This window comes from Ipomoea triloba, chromosome 3 (genome assembly GCF_003576645.1).
Source record: "Ipomoea triloba cultivar NCNSP0323 chromosome 3, ASM357664v1".
Taxonomy (NCBI): Eukaryota; Viridiplantae; Streptophyta; class Magnoliopsida; order Solanales; family Convolvulaceae; genus Ipomoea; species Ipomoea triloba.
In genome coordinates, this window is record NC_044918.1 from 6625164 (window position 1) to 6643223 (window position 18060).

Consider the following 18060-nt stretch of genomic DNA (forward strand, 5'->3'; position numbering starts at 1 on the left):
AACAATCGAAGAAAAACATATTCTACTATCTTTATGTCTACTTGTTGTAAATGCAAACATTTACTACTGATCTAATTTTGCCCGTCAATGATAGGGATACGTTTAAAAAAAAAAAACATTCAGTCTTTATTATATGAGTACATTGGTTAAAGTATACAAACTTTTTTGTAAACACATGTACATGGAAAAAGGTGGTATAGGAAGATTAATTTAGTTTCACAACATGCCAGAAGACAGACAGATGTGGATTAAGAGATGAGATTTGATTTGTTTACCCCAAAAAATAATGCATAATTTAGGTGTAAATGTAGACCGTACGCAAGAACACACACATACATACATGTCATTCAATCTGGCCCCTTAGCTTTTTATAAGAGAATCTTTTGACGTGTGAGAGAGACGACAGAGAGATGGAGCTGAGTCCATCTGGTTTGTACAGTTTAGAGGAGTTGGTTGTTGGAGCTCCAAGAACGCTCTTCACTTCACACGACACTAACTTCTTCCCAAACGGATTATGGATCGATGATGAATCCTTAGATCCTCCGAACCACCCAGATTTCGTGTCCTCCTCTTCTTCTTCGCTCCTCGACCTCCTCACTCTCCCCCAACAACCCACCACCTTTGCATGCCCTCATGACCTGCAGATCGACCATGGCTATGCTGCGCACTTTTCGGCGGCGCCGCAGGATGTTGAGGACTTTGGGGTTTTCGGGCAGATTGGTAATCTGGAGAGTGATGGGTTTAGTGGGTTGAGGAGCTGCGGTTGTGTGGAAGTGAAGATGGAGCAGGGTAACAATGGCGGCGGCGGAGAAAAGAAGAGTAAATCCAAGAAAGTTGAAGGGCAGCCTTCCAAGAATCTAATGGCGGAAAGGCGGAGGAGGAAACGCCTTAACGACCGCCTCTCCATGCTTAGATCAATCGTTCCCAAGATTAGTAAGGTAATCATATCCTTGTTCAATAAACTATTTTTCTTTTTCAGTGACCAAGAAAATCACTACCCAGAGTGTGAACTCATAAACCAGTAGACTAGACTGACAAATAAGTCATCTTACTGAGAGTTGAACTTGTAACATTGTGGTTACAGTTTGACTAACTTGACTAGAGTTGTACTTGTAAATTATAGTTGTTGTCATTGTTTGAGGATGTTGGAAATGGTTGAATATTTGTGGCAGATGGATAGAACCTCCATTCTTGGAGACACCATTGATTACATGAAAGAGCTGTTAGAGAAAATCCATCAACTGCGTGAAGATACCATGGAAGAAGACGAGAAAAGCCACATCATCAAATCCCTCGCACCAAACACCAGGGAACTCAAGTCTAATGAAGCAATTGTAAGAAATCCTCCAAAGGTACATTCTATCTTTTCCCTCCACACTTATTTTTAATTAACTCAATAGTACAGGGAGAGAAATTAAACCTGTTTTAGCAACATAAATCTCAGAATCAAACTTGCTTTACAAAAACCCAGCAACAAAATACAGTCAATCATTCTAGTCTGTACAATTTTGCAGTTTGATGTAGAAAGGAGAAACGTGGACACTAGAATCGAGATATGCTGCGCAACAAAACCCGGTTTGTTGTTGTCAACTGTGAGCACAATAGAAGCTCTGGGTCTTGATATTCATCAATGCGTCATCAGCTGTTTCAATGACTTCTCCTTCCAAGCCACATGTGCAGAGGTATCATCATCTTCATCTCCTTGGAACTGTTTATTTATTAATTATAATGTTATAAATTCGACTCTGGCTTATTAGCATTTTTTATTCAACATGATTAGCTATAAATAATTTAGGCTGGTCTTTCTTTGTGATTCTTTACGGGTTAGGTTAAGGTTACAAAACTGAGTTTATTAGTGCACACTCTTAAATTGGGACTCTGATTTTTTCTGCAAAAAATCTTCTATCTTTTTGTTAACGGAATTGAATTTGATGTTGATATGATGTTGTGTTAGGCGACGGATCACAGAACGGTTCTGAGCCAGGAAGACGTAAAACAAGCGTTATTCAAGACAGCCGGCTATGGAGGAAGGTGTCTGTAGGATCGGAATAGAATATTATTATTGTCTGGGGAATAAATTAAGTATTCCCACTGTTTAAGCGGACATACATGTCTCTTATTCACAAGAATTTTTGCAAGTCTTTTAATAATAATAACATAATGTCGCCATCTCCAATATTTCATCTTTTCATAGCTGAGTTCATTACAATTTGGATCTAAAATGGAGGCTAGATTCTTCAAGGGCCAGAGAGATTAGAGGTATAGGGCAAAGAGAGAATTGTACGGTGTTTGGATGACATCCAAACTGGGGCAGCAAATGCCTACCCCACGTGGCGTGCGTAAAGATTCTCCAAAACCAAAAGGGCCATTTCTTGTCCAAAAAAACAAAATTCTCTTGTCAGAGAACTCCACGTCTTGACCCTACAAAATAGTGTAAGAATAAATTATTCTGGTTTTAATAGTGTAAGAATAAATCACGATAATTTAATGTAATTCGTATACTAGAATTATCCGGACTTAGATTAGGTCATGTATGTTGCTTACAATCTATCATTTAAAAACTAATTGAACCGACGGGACCAAAAGGGCCATTTCTAAAACAATGGAGTTTATCTGCAGCAGAGGGACCGACCAACACTCTGCAATCGAAACTCCTGTTTGCTCCAACATTCACATTTCTCATTCCTATATTATTAATCTGCTGATGCTCGTGATTCTCTTGTCATTTTCCTTGTAGTAACGTAGAAACAACCAAAACCAATGAAATGAGATCAGGGTTTGGATTTATATTCCAATCCAGGAATTGGGTTCCGTCTAGGATCTAGCTACGAGCCTACGAGGTCACGGTACATACAGTATGTTTAATTTTTCAGTTAGGTTATTACAACAAGAGTTAACAGCAAATGGTAAATCAAAAGTTAGATGGCTTTTCAATCTCAGTCTTCGTCTACACCATCGTTGTCGTTGTAATCGCAATCATCATCTTCCCCGTCGTAAAGGATGTTAGACAGGTTTGTTTGCGAGTTTTGGAATTGATGGATGGCATCTCTTGCATCAAAGATTAGAGCATTCTTTGCAGCTTGAATTGTGTCCACTTGTTGATCTTGATTACCGTTTCTGTGATTGTGCGTTGCTGTTCTTAAAGATGCCGCGTTTCTCCTAGCTTCCCTGCAATGCAGCTGATCAATGTATCTGTCGTGCAAGGCTTTGTTTTTGATCGGCTTTAGAACTGGAGGACTGAAGAGAGCTGCCCCTGGCAAGTTACTTAATCGTGACCGTTGATCTTTATGGCCTGAAGAAGATCTCTCCGAGCATCTTCCCAGGAAACTGACACGCTCTAACTTGACCTCAGGGGTGACTACGTTGGCAGCCTCTTGTAATGCTTCATTTGATTGATCTGTTCTTGACTCAAGAACACTGAAGACGTCTGCTTCCTTATCCCGGTCTATGTTGTTGTACTGCTTTTCCAGCATCTCCCTCACCGCTTTTTGTGAAAAATGGCTCTTCAGTTTGCTGCATCTCAACTTTTTCGCATTTGCATCTGCAGTCTGAAGCAATTTGCTTGCGCTGGGAGGAGACAACAACAATCCTGCCTTCTTTGCCCTTGAGCGAGGGCGAGGTTGAGGAGGTGTTAAGTGATCTAAATGTATCCTGTCAAAGCATTCCTGCGCTGACTTTCCAGGCACCTGCATCATTGGCCCAATGTATAACAAATATTAACAAAAATTTCACTACAAAAAAGCAGATGCCCTAGAAGCCATAAGGGAAATTGCAACTTGCTAGTAATAGTTCATCCCCTTTCTGATCCATTCCAATCTTTCTATACCCTAAATCTTGATTCTCCAAAAACTTTGCTTACACTTTCTACTTAAGAAATAGTAAACTTCCACAATGATCATAATATGAGAGATATGCAGCATGAACCTAAAAACCAGAAAGGCCATCATGCCTTGTGGTTGCTTTATCTGTATTATGGAATCTTACATGTGGGTATACATAGCCTTTGTTTGTCAAAGCCTAAATTGTCAATACTGCAAAACAGTTTGACATCCTGCTCGATTTCCTTCCACCTACAAATAGCCGAAAATTTACATGCAATTTATACAGCAGGCATATACCGCATCTTTTCTGTTCATTTGAATATTTACTTGCACTATAAATGATAATCCACATAATGAGTTTGAGCAGACATTTCAGGGCTTAGATTAACATTACCATGTCAATTAGAGAAATAATTACCATGTCTTAACAATTAAACAGGCAAATAAAAGTAGTCTAACTTTGCTGCATTCTCCCATTAGATCTTTCTTAGCCCAAGAGATCAGAAGATACATTCAAAGCAGGAAAATAACATAAAACAGGAAACAAAAAGCAGATTTTCACATCAGGGGTATAAAGTATTGGGAAATTACCATCTTTGCAACTTTCTTCCAGAACTTAGGAGTTGCCTTAGCAGCAAAATAAGCTTTCTGCAATGCCAACTCTTGTTCCTTGGTCCACCCTTTAGCAATAACATGCCCATCCTCTTCCTGGGCTCTCTTCCTCTTCACACCTCTCTGTTTCTCTCCCAAGTCAATACTCTCCTCAGGATTCTCTCCTCCCTCAGTTGCAACTTCTGATGAGGGTTTAGCAGGAAAAGTTTCAATCTTTTCCAACTTGCTTGTAGAAGGCTTACCAATTCTGCCACCGTGTTTGGCTTTTCCTTCGTCAGCCTGAGACAGGCAAGAACGCCGAGTAGCCCTCTTCTCCGACTTAACCACTGATTTATTTGATGAATTCACACGCGCTTTGGACTTTATCTCAGGCGGGTTAGGAGTCTTATTGGAAGTCCTAATTGCGGGACAGGCCAAAACTATATCCCTGTATCCTTTTTCCACAGAACTTACCTCAATCCAATCCTTGGTGACCCTTTTCTCAAAGCTACCATTCTCTGCAATCCTCTTGGATCGCCTGAGAGGAGTGAAATCCTCAACTTGGCTAATCAGTATTGAAGATCTTCGCGACCTAGGGTACGAATTTGAGGAAATTACCGAGCCATTAGTAATTGCCTTCGCCTTCTTCGGAACTTCTTTTGAACACTCAAATCGACTAATCAATCTAGAAGACCTTCGAGGACCAGTACTCGAATCTCCGGACATTACCGAACCACTAGACTTTTCCGTTATCCTTCCCGGAGCTTCTCTCTGCTTTTTGTTCAAAGAAATTTTGCGATTGGAGCTGAGAGGAGTAGAGTCGGCGTTCGGGGCCCGAATTGCCCTCGGCTCGATCTCTGGAGTCACCGGATGTTCTAAATCCTGTTGATTCTTGGGAAGAAACCGGGGAGACCTTCTGAGAGAGACGGCGTGCTTGTCTTCTTCGACGGAAGTTCTATGACGCATTTTTGCAAACAGGTTGCGGTTGTGTGCTCAGATTGAGAACACGGAGAACGAGACGGAGGTACAACTCAGTGAAGCTGTGGAGGCAGCGAGAGGGAAATGTGTAAATTCAAAAAAAAAATAAAAATGGAACGACAAATCTGATTAACCGATTTTACTTCTAGATCCAAGGTCACTGGCCCAATAATTAAAGTGCGAAGCCCGTTCGCAATAGGCCCAATAACTTATTTGCACTAAACTTAAATATATGGTTGGATCCGGAAAACATTTGACCCAATTATGAAGCCCATCTTAGGATAACACCGCATATTTTACTGTGGACCATGGTCCAAAACGTTGACGTTTCTTTTAGTAAAAAGAAACGGAACCCGTTCGCGCCGTTCTGCGTAAAGTAGCTCTGTTTATATAACATATTCAGTTTCATTTTATATACGCTGTATAGTAGTTTCATTTCAACACAACTACAGTTTCATTTTGATATAACTACAGTTTCATTCGACATTATACACTCAAATATGTGGAACTGTTATTCAGTTTCATTTTATATACACTTTAGTTTCATTACAACACAACTACAGTTTCATTAGACAATATACACTCAAATATGTGAAATTGTTATTTAGTTTCATTTTATATACACTACAGTTTTATTTCAATACAACTATAGTTTCATTTCAATTCAATTATAGTTTCATTTGATAATATAAAAATAATAGGGGAGACAATTTCATTTTAGTTACACTGTAGTTTCATTTTGTAATTAACACAGCAAAAATACGGGCTCCGTTAAGATGTAACAACAGTCGTTTCTTTACTTAAAGAAACGGTGTCATTTTTGTACCATGATCCACGATATAACGATTGTTGGACTTTTGGTACCTTAGACCATGATTTACATTGCAATGTATCACTGAAATACAATATTATTCTTGGTATACTGAACGTTCATTCTTTTATAATTCATTTTTAGTATACTACGTGAAAATAAACTTTCAGTATATCAAAAGTAAACATGCACGGAGTATCAATTGTTCATCTTACCATGCTGATCTCATAGTCATAGTCCACGGTATAATTTGCCGGTATCACGTACTGTCCAATTGATTCGAATGAAAATCAATCAATTTATGTTAAATAATGTCTCAACTTTGACAATTATAAATATAGTAACATATGTTAGAAAAAAAATAATGAATTCAAATCAGCTAAGAGATTGATTAGATGAGTATAGAAAGGTGACATGTGGTCTTTGTATTATATTGTTTTAGAAGTGAGAGATGGATAAGATGAGTATAGAAAGGTGACTTGTGGTCTTTTGTATTATATTGTTTTAGAAGTGATTACATGTGGATAAAAATCATAAAATGCTTAAATATTGTAAAGCAGGTGATGTCCTCACAAGTACAAACTCCTAAATTGGTAGTGTGATTACAAAAATTAGAGAAATCATTGAGCAAATTAATTAGTCATTATATCATGTATGGTAACTGATTCGAATTTTTTTAACTTGTCAACATCTTTTTTTTTTTTGGATGAGAGGGAGGGACCCAAGATCCCAAGAAAAATTAACGGTGCCTACAAGTGACAAGACTCAGAACATCGCGCTGAAGCAAGACAAACAGCCCATCTGGTGGTTCTTCTAGAACAGTAGTACCGTACCCCACGGGGCTGATTGTCCCAAATTAGCTAGGAAATCTACACATTAGTTACCTTCACGGAGAATTGAATGTGTACCACCTTGATGTCATGGGATTGATTCAGGAGAAACTTGCAGTCCACGATAAGTGTGTTGAGCTCAGATGAAGAGTCAGACTCCTTGAGGAGCTAGGCTTCAATATACTATGTGTAATAAAGTATGAAATACATAATTATATGAGTATGATTATTACTTAGAAATTTTTTTTCACATAAGAAGAAGATCGAAGAAGTATGAGTATGATCATTACTTAAGAATTTTTTTTCACATAAGAAGAAGAAGAAGAATTACATTTACTTAAATATAGATTGTCACTTTTTATCAAATAAAAAAAAAATTTCAATTATTTTAATAGTTAACTGAATGTTTCAAAAATGTAAAGATAAAGGCGAAAATCAAGATCACGAATTAAAGAATAATAAATATTAATTTTTCTCAATTTCAAGACTAATCATTTTAGCAAATGTACATCTTAAAAGTATAAACACATAATAAATCACTAATTAATTAATCAATGTAACTAATAAAAACTAAAGCATATATTTCAAATTTGGAGATTTTTTAAATTAAAATGGATACTTCATACGCTCCATTATTAAAATCTTGGTAAAAGAAAAAGATAATAAAGAAAATTGTGACTTTATTTATGTGATTTATTTCTTTTTATTTAATGAATTTGAACTTTAATATATATTTTGAGTTCATTTATTATAAAATAATATATTCTAAAAAATAGAGAGGCCAAAAGTGTATTTTATTTCTATTATATTAATATTAATATATTCATACATATTTAATAAAATTTTGAGGGTGGGTAGGGTGAGGGAGCTAGGTTTCCCCTACCCCTAACTTAGCTCCACCCATAGGGTCTTTTATCTAATTATATAATCTTATTCACTTCACTAAAAATTTCAATTTAGTTTAAATATAATCCCATATATATCTATTAAGTATCGCAAGATTCCAACCAAATTTAAATATACAAATAATAATAAATCAAAAGCTTTGGACCTAACAGGTTACAACAAGTCAACAACAATTTGGTGGAGATAATAACTAATAACAAATTAACAATATAATATGGAGCAGATAGTGAACCAATAGCTCCGTACAAACAGCTGGTAATGATGAAAATTAGTATTATTTATTTCTGATTAATAAGTACAAAACCCACCAACAGAATAGGAGCTGCGCGCCACCAGAGAACGCACAATATTCAGAAATAATTTTTTTAAAGAATATTCATAAATAAATTTATATAAAAAACTTAAAAAATGTCTAACTGTTTCTGTCTTAACTCTTAACACTGGTTGAGAAGACAAATCATTAAACATCGATGGTGAAGCCAAATTGTTGGATGAGCCTGACCAGCTTAAACCATTGTGTTAGTTAAATTAAATATAAATATAAATTTTTGATTGTTATCAGTTAAGTTATACCACGGTACGCACACGATATTCATAGAGTAGGAAGAAAAAGTGAGTTAGGTCAGGAGAACTAATCCACAGTTTAAAACGGGCGGAATCTGATTCAAAGAAATAAGATATAATAATGGGGTGATAATTATTATTTAGAAATTAACAGCAATGTGGGAATCCCACTCACCACCTGTCCTTTCCAACATCATTAATACGGACTAATATATAAAGCTCACATAAAATATTATTATTATTCTAACCTGTAACCAAATCAACCAATTCTCACCATATAATTTTCTGCCTTAAAAGATACGAAAAGATAAAGTACAACATTGTAAGACAAAAAGCATAATCTGTACGATTCTCCATGTTTTAAAACTATAGTGTATTAAGTATTGGTAATGTGTGTATTTTATATTTGATAAATTATATATTTTTCGCTTAATTTATATTATTAGTAAGATGTATGATATGATATTTTTCAATGATATGCGTTTGATAAATTTTGTATTTTGACCTTAGCAGATAAAAAATTACAATGAGGCAAATCAGTTTAAGTTGTTCATAGTTGACCAATTTAAACCAAGAAGGTCCGTAGATTACTTCTGCTAGAAAATGATATGATTTTATTAAAAATACTAGTTTTACATGTGCATTGCGCAACTAATTTAATGTCCAATGTTTGTATCTAAACAAGTAATTCAAAGCATATCAATATTAGATTATATATGAGAAGTTCATTATAGTTGGCACTAAAATTAATGTTTAATTTTTATTTTTCTACAAATAATTATCTAAATACTTATTGTAGTTAGTATGGTATTAGGGAGTAGATACTACTTTTAGTTGGAATTACTCTAAGTTTTGTTAATTCGCTTTTGATTAGATTTAATTTGTCATTGTATTCGTTTTTATTGCTTGTCCACTTATTTTTTTTGTTGGTAATGTCTTATGTGTAATTGGATTACTGGTGCTATTTGGTAAAAAAAGAATAGATTTGGTATAATTAGTTTTGTTAAAATAAAGAAATAGATGCATAGAATCCCCATATTAGACAAACATTCCAATAGAGGGAAAAATAATTTAAAAAGTACTAAATTCAAAATTCATTTCAACCAACAATTAGACTAACATTTTTTAGTTCCCGTTATAGGGATAACATTATTGGTTGTTATTAGATTTATATTTAGTAGATTAACTTTATTGGCTCTTATTAGATTTATTATTATATAGATAGATAATAAATATAGTAGATTAGTAGATAGATAATAGGATAAATGTTTTATTATTATTATTATTATTATTATTATTATTATTATGTGATGGGATTTAGTAGAAGTGTACAACTTTAAAAGTAAATATAATAAATTATCATTTCAATTTCGAAAAATAAAAAAAAAACAATTTATATAATGTTATTTATAGAGTATGTATGAATGACTGCAAATTGTGTGTGTTTCCACTTTGGTTAAATCGATCGGTCTTTTCAGGCTCGACAGGAACCTAATTTTAGTACGTCGTAATCTCTCGTCTTGTGCTTCTCTTGCGCATGTAAAGCACTCGCAACTCTTCCACTTTTAATAATAATAATAATAATAATAATAATCTATAATATATAATATATAATATATAATATATATAAAAACAAAATCCTCCAAAACGAAATCTTATTTCCCGCCTAAAATATTGTACATTAAAACAATTAAAACAATAATAAATTAATATTAAAACTACAATAATATTAAAACACGAAATCCTATAACATCAAAACATTGTTATACATTAGGATTAGTGCATTGTTATAATACTGCCGCCATTCGTATTAGTATACCTGCAATCATCAATTAGAATCAATTAAAACAATAAATTAATATTAAAATCTATATCTATATATTATATATATATATATATATATATATATATATATATATATATATATATATATATATATACATATATATAAACAAAATCCTCCAAAACGAAATCATATTTTCCGCCCAAAATATTGTACATTAAAACAATTAAAACAATAAATTAATATTAAAACTACAATAATAATAAAAACACTAAATCCTATAACATCAAAATATTGTTATACATTAGGATTAGTGCATTGTTATAATACTGACGCCATTCGTATTAGTATACCTGCAATCACCAATTAGAATCAATTAAAACAATAAATTAGTATTAAAACTACAATAATATTAAAACAACCATTCGTATTAGTATACCTGCAATCATCAATTAGAATCAATTAAAACAATAAATTAATATTAAAATTACAACAATATTAAAACACGGAATCAAGAAACGTTAAAACACGAAATCTAATAGGATTAAACCATTTTTGTTATACAATAGGATTCGCACGTTAAAACACGAAATTCAATTGGATTAAAACATTGTTATACAATAGGATTAAAACATTGTTGTAATACTCCCTCTATTCGTTTTAGTATAAATGCAGCCGTCAATTAGCATCAAGTTATAACCTGCTCATGCAAATCAAAATAGTAAAACGATATTGTCATGCAATATTGTTCTTTCATTAATGGGGTTTGTTTTTATCTCTGCTTCGACCTATCCCCCAAGACGAGAAAAAGTTGTATTAGACTCCGGCTAATGCGTTGTTATTTGTCAAGGGAATATCCACATTCCACAATCAACCAACAGACACTGGAGTGCTTACTCCATGACTCCACAATCAACCAACAGACACTGGAGTGCTTACTCCATGACTCCCAGGTAAATGAACAGACACTGGAGTGCTTACTCCATGACTCCCAGGTAAATGTTATTACACTGGAGTGCTTACTCCATGACTCCCAGGTAAATGTTATTACGTTTAAAAGTGTATATGAATTTTGTGTAAATTTTGTTAAACACTGTAGTCATATTTAATATTTGCACATGGAGAGCATTACAATATTTTATTTTTCTTTCTTCAGGGAACTTGTATCCATTTACAGATCCCTAAATAGTTTGTGGTTAAATTCAAGACACTGTTGAAGGAAAGGGAAGTCTATGATATTCACAATTTCGTTGTGTAAACGTATCGCATGAAGTTTAAGTCATGCGAGCATAAGTATATGATGAAAGCGAACCACGACACTTTGATTACCGCTTCCAATCTAGATGAATCTGTCTTCCCCAAACACATGTTCAAACTCAACGATTTTGGATCGTTGAAGGCTCCTAGAGGAGTGGATAGCAATCGGCTAATTGGTAAATTCTTCTTTAAATTTTATTCTATACTAGATGTGTTCTTATTTATTTTTGTTATACTAAATTTCTAATAGTATACATTCCTGAATGCCATTATTGTGCAAAAAGTTGTCCAAGTTAATTCAAATCCTCAAATGTTGATTGATTTTGTCATTGAAGACTCTCGGTATGTGTTTGTTTAGATGACCTTTTGATTTGTTTAAGTATAAATTTAGGCATCTTCATGCTCATTGATGTTTTCACTACTCAGGGGTATTCGGCTCACTATTACCCTATGGGAGGAGCACGTGGATTCTGTCTTGCTTTACTATAATGTTGATTTGGCAGAACTACTGATTGTTATACTACAGTTTTGTAGAGCATGGGTGAATAAGGGTAAGTAATTACCCAATAGCAGTCTTAAATTTGTTTGATTCGATTATAACTATTTAAAATTGTTTATCATATTAGATGGTGAGGTTAGGATATCCCGTTCCTACACCGCAACAAAGATTCTGTTCAACTATGAATGCTTTGAGTTCCTCAATTTCAACCAATGTCATACAATTGCGTTATATAATATTTGATGTTATAATTTATATAATTGTATATATATCAATCTAAATATTTTAAAAATATTATAACAAATCCATTCCGTGCAATGCACGGGCGAAAATACTAGTAATAATAATAATAGCTAGAATCAACATAGTTATTATTATTATTATTATTATTATTTTAAGTAACGAAGGAAACTCATAATTACTATATGAAAGTATGCACTTGGTTAATCATGTTTTACGATCATAGTTGATAAAGTGTTACAAAGAAGTAAAACAATAACAACAACAACAATAACAATAATAATAATAATAATAATAATAATAATAATAATTATTATTATTATTATTATTATTATTATTATTATTTCTACCATAATAAAAGAATGAAAAACAAAACTTGTGCCAATAATACACCGGTCGCTGGAGTTGCATAAAAGATTCTAACGATCCATTTGATTCGTGAACAATATTTGAAGGTGAATGGATAAATTGAAATTCTATTGAAAAGAAATTATAATGGAAATATATTTTGTTTGGTTAGTGGAAAAGAAATTACTGAAAAAATTGATTCTATTATTTGGTTGAGTTTGAAATTATAAAGAATAATAAGTATAAAGACCTATATGCCCCTAAGAAATTAAAAAAGTTTCAATCCACTTATAACTAGATAACTAATAAAGTGTGATGATAGTAAAATAGTGATGACATGTTATATTTTCTTTCCAGTTGCAGAAACAAAATACCCAAACTTTGTAAGAAATTTGTTTTTCCTCAAATGTGAGGAATTCATTTTTCATTGGAAAATGCATTCTATGAACCAAACAACATTTTTCTCAATTTTTAGGAAAAATTTTAAGAAGAAGAAGAAGATGATGATGATGTTGATGATGATGATTGCAATTAATACTATAAAAAATTAGACAAACTAAAATAAAGGGAAAGACCCAGAAGAGTTCAAGAAGCAAGGGGAAAACACTTGTCATAATTTTGAATGTGTAAGAATAAATTGTTTAACCTTTTTTCCCCTTCCTTTATTAATTTCTTCAGGGATTTAATATAAATTAGAGTATTGAATGATGATTGACCATAGATTACTAAGAGCATTTTCAATAATTATAATTTTGAGGAGTTTTTGCATGTGCGGTTAGGAAAGAGGAGATGGGGGCAAAAAAAAAAAAAGCAAAACCAATCTAGAAAACACACCAAAAAAGGCAGATTGGCGAGCCCAGCTGGTACGTGCAGTGCACTTGCTCGATTGGGCGCTATGACTAAGCCACACGCGACCAGTATTTACACATGGTGAGACCCACTTCACAAATTAAAAGCCATTTCCTTGTAGGTAGAGTTGGATTCTTCTCTCATCCTCCTCTCTCCTCCACGTAAGTATTACCTTCTCAAAAATCAATAATGAAAATGTCCTATGAGGTTTGGTAGACAAATTAGGTAAATTATGTTTTTTCTATTAAAGGGGGTGTTTGGCAAACGGCTGATGGCTTATAGCTGATAGCTGGTTGGTTTAGCTAGTAGTTGATGGCTGATTGCGTTAACTGGTTTGACCAGCTGGTTGTATTAGCTGGTTATAAAAAACTGTTTGGTAAATTAGCTGGTTACTAGTAGCTGATTGAATGTAAAATGACATTTAAGGGTATGCGTGTATTGTATTATTTCAACCTTTAAATATAACAAACCCACCACCCATTTATAAGTAAATTCCATTGATTTCAAAGGACAAAATAGTCAATATATACTCATTAATCTCAACAAGCTAATAGAAAAAGCTACATTCATTAGCTTTTCAATTTTCAGTTTATTGGCCCAATAAGCCAAAGCCAATAAACCATTTACCAAACACTTCAAAATAGCTTATTGGTAGGTCAAAGATGCTAAACTTGATCAAATAAGCTAAAATTTGGCTGATAAGCCAATAACCAAACACCCCCAAAGTATTGCATAGTTGCCATAAATGAAAAATTTTTATAAATATAATTTCTATAAATATAGCAGAACTTTCATAACTATAGTCAAATTATCTGATTTTACCTTGGATCAAATGTCCATCTCATTATGGAGAACTTGGGCGAAACAGAGAATGTGGCCAGGGCAGCCCTCAAGGTGCTGCCCATAGATTAGCAAAAGTAATGATGGATTTGTATCTGAAAATCAATGGTTAAAAATAGGGTTAATGAGGAGAATGGGAAGAGAAATTGTGATGGTGATGTGATGTGTGAAGCAAATTGAAAGATTTGGTAATTTGGCAGGCTACATCATATCATTACCAAATTGTGTTTAGATAAGACCACTAATTACCCACTTGCCACACCTTCGGTCTATTCCAATTATGTCCCCACGCACCATGTGGCCATCAGGCCATGGAGCCCCTTTCCCTTCTTCCTCTCCCAATCATCCGTACATCTTTCTATATTGAAACCGCTTTATTTAATTTTGTGTGTATAGCATCAAATGTTGTAACAAAGCTCCTCTTTAACATTGGTTTGATATACTATTTACTCTGTTACAATTTATGATTGGTGTAGCTCACAGTCCGCCAACATAATTATTTAGAATATAGCTTGTTTGGTAATATAGTTAGCTTATCAGTTAATTTAGAATTATTTAATCATTATTAGTTGGTTGACTTGGTTAAACATTCAATATAAGTGTCTAATTAATTAGTTTTTTGTAACAGATTATTGCTTCAAAATGCTAAAATTCAAAAAGTTTATCAAAACAGTTTTTTTTTTCGATAATTTTTTTGAGAAAATCATTTTGTATGTAATCAGTTATCAGCTAACAGTTAATTTACCAAACATCTTTGTACAACCAGCTAATGATATTAACTAGTCAAACTCAACCCAATTAACTAATAGTTAACATCTAACAACTATTTACCAAACACCTCCTATGTATAAATTTGTTAAAGATGATAAATGTAATAGTGTTGTTCTTTGAAAGAATAAAAATTGTAAACTATTTACTAGTCATCATTCTTCATATATCTACTAGTATACATATATAAATATAATAATGGAGTGTTTGGTTGGCGTAAATTAAAATTCTTTGCCAATGTAATACCATGAAATATAAAATTACATTGTTTGATTGGAAGGAATTACAATTTCCTAAAATCCATAGCCCCCACCCCATGAATGGGAGTTTGGAAAAGAAAGGAAAAAAGGAGGAAAAAATAGTTTTTCCCATTATTATTATTATTATTAAACATTTTAGTCTTTATATCACTTCTTCCGTTTCTATCCCCAATAATTCTATTCCTCTATACCAAATGATATAATTTGAATTCATACTTTATTCACACTGTATTCTTTTCCTACAGAATTGTAATTCTTTTCATCCCTAATTCCCTCTCCCAACCAAACGGCATAAGAGTCAATATAGATAAGGTTATAATAGGTATAAATTACGTGTGTGTAATAATGCGCATTGATAACTTGTACATTCTGATTTATTCTTGTACAATAACAAGCCATTTGAAAAGTTATTATCTTTTTATTTTTACTTAGCTTTTTCATTTATGTACAAATTTTAATAACAAAATATTTCATTAACTTTAATAACAAATTATTTCGTTAACTTTTTATTATTCTTAGTTTAATCTTTGCAAAATATTGTCTAACATTTTAATAATAACAACAACAATTCACCAACAAAAATTATATACCCTATTTTAGACAAATATTTTACAATATATGTTTGAAGAAATAGAAAGTAATTATCAAAATGAGGTATTATAAAGCACTGTAATTTTTTTTCCTGTTGTACGTGTTATACTATGTAACCACTGCCGTTTACGTAATATACTTAAATAGAATCTAATCCGGCATTTGAGCACTTATCCGTTAACACATTATACCTTGTATACATACAAAAAAACAAAGGAATTAATGTTGTGTTGTAATTCTAGTACGATTTTGTAATGATGTAATCTGATGATGAGGAACATGTTCATCTTTTAATAAAGGCAGAACCTTTTTCTATCAATTCAAATCAAAATCACGACGTTATTTGTATGAACAAGTGTTGGAACTAAATTTTTTACGTGTTCATGAAAACAGCTTGCAAACATACGTGTACATGAAAATTTTTACGTGTACAAATAAAGATAGCTATATCTGGAGTGATGTACTATATATTATCGCAAACACACAAAGTTATGATGTGAAAACATTACACAGAATTTGTTTGGATAATATAAAAGAATTAGTATGCCTGATAGGAGTGCTTGAGTGGGTAGAATATAATTCTTATATGAGAAAGTCATGAGTTTGATTATTCTCAACACTTGTTGAATCCAATTTAGTCTTATTACACACGAACTGGTTAGTAATGACTAAGTGTTTCCTTGTCGTCGAAGAAAAAAAAAAAGGACTAGTGTAGTTTGTTCAATTGAGAAAGGTGATGTGTGCCTTATGGGAATTAGTCTAATAAATGAAAAGAAACACTTTAAGTGGTAGTAATAATGACACTTACGACATACATGGTGTCCGTATGTGATGGTGGAAGCCGCAATAGTAGCGAAGGCGAAATCTTCAAACTCATACGAAGGGTGTTAATTCAACTATAAGAGAAAATTTCATTCAATTATAATGAAAGAAAAAGTTATACTGATAATGAAAAAGAAGACTTACTCCGATAAAGTGTAGGTTCAATTCCAACCATGAATAGCTAGCTTATTATAGTTTCTCGATTTGTGATTTTTAGGGTTTTTTTTTTGTCAAGTTGGAGAGGAGAGATTGTGAGATGGAGGAGAGAGAGGGTAATAAAGAGAAGAAATTGAATATGCAGTAAGTAGGGTTTTTTGTGAGGTCCGCGCCGAGATAAAAAGGGAAATTCGTGTCAACCGGCGCATTAGGCGCGCACCGAGATGGCTCGTGAGTGTAAATAAGCATTTGTTATTCCCTGATATTCAGTATGCTTTTTTTTTTCCACTTATTTTCTCTCTCTTCTCTAGTCATGTAATTCGGACAAAAACTATTAAAAATTCATACTGATGTTATTGCTTTTATAATGATAAGGTGAGGTTCATTTCTTACCGGGAATAAGGCAAAATTGCCACGGGAACGCGACAAGAGTTGATTATGGAAAACGGAAACTGTACTGCGAACACAAGGAGTGGTGGGCAGTTGGGTGCGAAAAAGCTACTTTCGTCCGCAACAAAAAAAAAAAAAAAAAAAAATTAGGTCATGATTTGTACTTTGTTGCTTCATCATTGCCCTGCAGGAAAAAAAAAAATCTGTGCATTCCCTCATCTTCTTCCTGTTGATTCTTGCTGGCTACCATTTTTTCTTACCCTTAAATCATGCTGCCCAAAACTTCCTTCCCATCATCACAACATCTTTAATTTGATGTGCACACATATTCGGTTGAGCTAGATATTTGAAATATCAAGTTTAATATCCTGCCATTCAACGTTGATTCAAAAAGCGACACTGTCTATTTCGGCTGATTGAAAAATAATTGTGTTTTACTATTAGTTATAAACTTATAATTTTTTACATAGAGTAAACTTGTAAAACCATCTAATTTTTTATTAAACGAAAATTGTTTTTTTTTAAAGAAGTCATGCTTTTTTTTTCTTTTTTTTTTTGTTGAGCAATTTAATTAATTGCATTGCTCATAGCACAAACAACTCATTTAATTCCCAATTAGTAGATTATAGACAAGAACATACAATTGAACTTTGATCATGATTTATTTTTAATTTACCTTTTTATTATTTGTTAGTCCCGCAAAGCAAGGACATCTGATCATGCCTTTGTGGGCAAGGTTAATATGCGTTCTGAAGA

General features: G+C 33.0%; 2 protein-coding genes across 2 annotated transcripts; one reads left to right on the top strand and one right to left on the bottom strand.

The window, feature by feature from the left end:
* The first annotated feature begins 371 nt into the window (after window positions 1-371).
* LOC116014033 (transcription factor bHLH93) lies at window positions 372-2183 on the top strand. Its single transcript, XM_031254018.1, has 4 exons — window positions 372-938; window positions 1173-1352; window positions 1515-1682; window positions 1955-2183. Exons 1-4 carry the CDS (start codon window positions 411-413, stop codon window positions 2039-2041), a joined length of 963 nt encoding a protein of 320 aa, XP_031109878.1. The 5' UTR covers window positions 372-410; the 3' UTR covers window positions 2042-2183.
* A 578-nt stretch (window positions 2184-2761) lies between these two features.
* On the bottom strand, window positions 2762-5464 carry LOC116014013. Its single transcript, XM_031253996.1, has 2 exons — window positions 4413-5464; window positions 2762-3686 (listed from the first exon to the last, which is right to left on the bottom strand). Exons 1-2 carry the CDS (start codon window positions 5376-5378, stop codon window positions 2937-2939), a joined length of 1716 nt encoding a protein of 571 aa, XP_031109856.1. The 5' UTR covers window positions 5379-5464; the 3' UTR covers window positions 2762-2936.
* Window positions 5465-18060: the final 12596 nt, after the last annotated feature.